This window comes from Nymphaea colorata, chromosome 13 (genome assembly GCF_008831285.2).
Source record: "Nymphaea colorata isolate Beijing-Zhang1983 chromosome 13, ASM883128v2, whole genome shotgun sequence".
Lineage (NCBI taxonomy): Eukaryota > Viridiplantae > Streptophyta > Magnoliopsida > Nymphaeales > Nymphaeaceae > Nymphaea > Nymphaea colorata.
The window spans coordinates 2,039,258-2,043,504 of NC_045150.1; the positions used below are offsets into that span (position 1 = coordinate 2,039,258).

Genomic DNA, 4,247 nt, shown 5'->3' on the forward strand with positions numbered 1-4,247 from the left:
ACAATATGATTGTTTAAGCCAACACTCAGCAATACCTTTTCATTTTCAAACAAGCTCAAGTAAATAATGAAGCCCACAGAATGGCAGCTCAGTAGGTGCATGAATGGGCGCAGTAAATTAGATTTATTCTAACTAGGTAAATTTCGGCAGAGTCAGATAATGAGTGAACCATTGACTTCTGTACTCTAGCATCTGTGTGAACCGTGCAGGATTCTTCAGTAGAAGTTAATGTTGTTTAAGGAAAATTACTGCTCTTTAAGAAGCAGACAACTAGAATGCAGGACTCACCGGTGCCCGATCAGATGAATTTCTGCAGTACTCAGAAGTTAGAAGTGCAGCTGAAATAAAGTAGAATTAGCTTACGCCATTAAATTGACAAATTTAGCAGCTTAAGCTTTCCTTTTTCCAAAACTTCACATGGCCACGTCCTCCATTATCTTTAATATCATCAGATTCACAACTTAACCAGCAGCACAGCAGCGCTTGCCATGGGAAATACGCCAACAGCATGATCAATGACAACCACCATTTCACTGTCAGGCTAAAAATAACAAAACATTTAATGCTGGAAATCATGGCTAACATAGCCCATTACTTGATTACCCTTTACAATAAGGTTGTGTGATGCAGATTTTACTGTCCGTGAAGTGTAAAACTATCATAATTGATGAAAATATGGCATTCCAATGTCACAAAGATATCATTGGCAGAATTGGGCGTTAGCGTTTATGACATGGAACTTTATAAATCAGGCTGAGGGATTGGAGACTAGCATTTATCTCCTCTTAGATGATCAAATTTACAGTTATTCTTCGACAAAGGACCAGTAATGCCATCTTGCTGTTGGCAATCAATGAGGGGAAAAAAGAAAAAAGGCTAAATCCTTGGTGTCCTTATCAAAATAATACAACAAATAAATTGGTGACAACAAAACCAAACCATTATTCAAATTTTCACGAAGGCAACTAGAATAATATTTCTCTCAAAAAGATAATATCTCTGCACTACCTATTAAGATCTTTATAAGAGCTGCACCCAGTTGATCTACTTGGGCACCTCTCTAAACCTCTCTTTAATGGCTGCAGAGGCTATAATTCTCTTCTTCTCTCTCAGTTTACTGCTATGTGATTCATGGGGTGCACTTCAGGTTGGCTTCTATGCCTCAACCTGCCCTTCTGCAGAGTCCATTGTGGCTTCCACCGTTCAGTCTTCTGTCAATGCCGACAAGACCATAGCCGCTTCCCTTCTCCGCCTACACTTCCATGACTGCTTCGTTCAGGTAACAGCACAATTCCCCTGTCATCTTGTGGATCTTCTCTTCCAAGTCCTAACGCTCTGCCTGAGAGGCACCAGTATGTTGCCAATCTGTTCCTATCTAGTGAAATTGTAGGGAGAAAAACCAAAATTTCATGAGGCTGTTCCTTTGTCAAGCGCATTGTCTGCTACGTTCTGCAATTTGATCAACTGGAAACGCTTTGCGCTTCTTTGACAGGGATGTGATGGCTCAATTCTCATTGATGGGCCGACTGCAGAGAAAAGGAGCGGCCCGCATGCCGGTGTAAGAGGGTATGAATTAATTGAGGGTGTGAAATCTCAGCTGGAGCAGATGTGCCCTGGTGTTGTCTCCTGCTCAGACATAGTGGCAATGGCAGCAAGGGACGCAATTGCATTGGTAAAAATCTCAATTTTTAAGTTGGTATTTCATGTCCTAGCAGACTATTTTATCTGAAGCCATAAAAGAGAAAGACTGGGGAAACTGAAGTCAAATTCTTTGCTGCAGAGTGGAGGACCACGTTACGACGTTGAGACAGGAAGAAGAGATGGCCGCGTTTCTGCGATTTCTGATGCAAGCATCATGCCGGACGTCGATGATTCGATTGATGTACTTAAATCAAAGTTCGCATCGAAGGGACTCTCTGCAGCAGACTTGGTTCTTCTGAGTGGAGGTAAAAAGAAGCTCTACCTTCATTGACTTTGATAGTCCTGAGTCGCAGTGCTGTGGCAATGACGCTGAAACTGCAATTCAGTGTTTGACTCTTTATTTTTTCAGTGTGAATGGTTAAATCATGTTCCTTTAACTGCATTGAAAGGTATTTTAGCGTCTTAGATGCCGCCAGGTTTTTCTTTTAATCTGCAATCTCAACAACTGCTGACTTTAGTACAAAGAAAACTGCTCTGCCAACATGAAAATGTTGAATATTTTCTTCAGATTGGATGAATTTTGGGAATTGAATGAATTTTTAAACTTACCAATCACCACCGAAAAAGAACTTCAATCATCAGACAGAAACAGAAGTTAAAGAAGGCCCTGTTCTCCCTTTACAGGGGCCTCTGCAGGAAATGCAGTTTGTGAATTCAGAGTAAGTATTTCTGATCCTATCACTGTACAAAGCAATAGGCCCCAGCAGTTAGGATCAACTCCAGACACTCAGTGAATATGAACCTGACCACCCAAAAAGGAAACTTCAATCATCAGACAGAACAGAACTCAAAAGAAGACCCCTTTACAGCAACTGCTGGACCTGTAATTTGTGAATCCAGAGAAGTCTGCAGCATCTACCACAGTAAAAAGCAATCTGCCTCCAGCATTAAAAGTGAAAAAAATTGCAGAAACCCATCCTTAATTGTCTCAAAATTGTAAGACAGACAGGGTTTCCTTGTTTTTGGTCCTCCCCACAAAGAACTTCCTTTCAAAGATACTTCATTCAAGTCTCTAATTTTTGTTCTATGTTTGCAAATTGGCAGGAGGACATACCATAGGCACGACTGCATGTTTCTTCATGACTAAGCGCCTCTACTCATTCACGCCGGACGGGGGCCCCGACCCGTCGATCGAACCGTCTTTCCTGCCGGAACTCCAAGCGACGTGCCCGCAAAACGGCGACGTCAACGTCCGGCTGGCCATAGACCGCGGAAGCCAGACCGCATTCGACGAGAGCATTCTTAACAACATAAGGTCGGGATTCGCGGTTCTCGCATCGGATGCACAACTATATCAAGATCAGACCACACAAAGCGTTGTCGATTCATATGTAGATTCGTTCGGCAGCGGCTTCGGACCGTCGTTCAATCAAGACTTCGCCGACGCAATGGTCAGGCTCGGCCGGCTCGGCGTGAAAACCGGGGGTGAGGGCGAAATCAGGAGAGTCTGTGCCCAGTTCAATTGATGCCTGCTACTGCACGTACAGTTTGCTCATTGTTTCGGATACTTGTAATGTTGCGAGGGGTGTCCCCGATAAATGACATTCTTCGAGCACCGTTATGTCATTAGTCGTATGTAAAGGGGGTCACGAATAAGTGCTGTTCACATTAATTGGGAGAAGTCATCCCGTGTACATGCATCCTATTGTTTGTGTGACTGTGTAACGTGAATATTCTACATTTCTTTCTAAGGTCGCCACCACTTATATATATATATATATGTTGAAATCCTCCAACCGTTTGCATGTGCATGTGAGAGGCCCAAGCATGAAATCTAGCTTTTTAGAATCACTCATTTCTCTAATCAAAACAATCATATCATCAGACCCATGATGATGAATGGTTAATAAAAAAATAAGAAAAAAAAAGATATGCATTTCCATAATCTATTAGTTCATACCTTGTTAAGGTTATAATCTATTAGTGTTTTTTAAACTTAACTCATATTTTGTACCAAAATGTATGAGATAATCACAAAGTGTTGCTATTACCAAACACCTCTTAAAAGTATTTCCGGCTGCACATGTTTTGGGTTTTAACAATGAGCCTCCCAATATTTTCTCTAACAACACCTGAGCGAGGGCTTCAGACTAGTCGAATCATTTTCAAGCATGTGAAAAACTTTACAAAATATGCGTTATAGTTTTGAGCTGAAAGGTGCATTGTTCGAAGAGAAAGTGCTACTTTCATTTTATTCAGTTCCTCATAGTGCTTTTCGCGGTGAGCTGCCAGACTGTTAAAAGTAAGCCCTTATTTGGCAAATGTCGCAGAAATGAGCTTCATATTGACAAACATAAAAACTAGGATGCCCCTTTTTAAGGTCATGATCAAATGGTTGCTACCAAAGTAGAAATTTCACTACTACATACATGTAACCACAGTTTTGGTGGGAAATCAAAAAGAATCCAACAAAATGATTCCTCTCTCCTCATCAATACCAATTTATATTTAATGAGGTTTACAGGTAATAGACAGAGTCACACAGGTACATGAGAATAACGAATGGATGAGCTCTTGCACTCTCTGCATTTCTTTTGACGTGTGAA

At 41.3% G+C, this 4,247-nt stretch overlaps 1 protein-coding gene across 1 annotated transcript; it reads left to right on the forward strand.

Moving 5' to 3' along the window:
* The first annotated feature begins 943 nt into the window (after nt 1-943).
* On the forward strand, nt 944-3,392 carry LOC116266601 (peroxidase 43). The gene is made up of 4 exons (XM_031647872.2): nt 944-1,279; nt 1,493-1,672; nt 1,781-1,946; nt 2,746-3,392. Exons 1-4 carry the CDS (start codon nt 1,076-1,078, stop codon nt 3,165-3,167), a joined length of 972 nt encoding a protein of 323 aa, XP_031503732.1. The 5' UTR covers nt 944-1,075; the 3' UTR covers nt 3,168-3,392.
* Nucleotides 3,393-4,247: the final 855 nt, after the last annotated feature.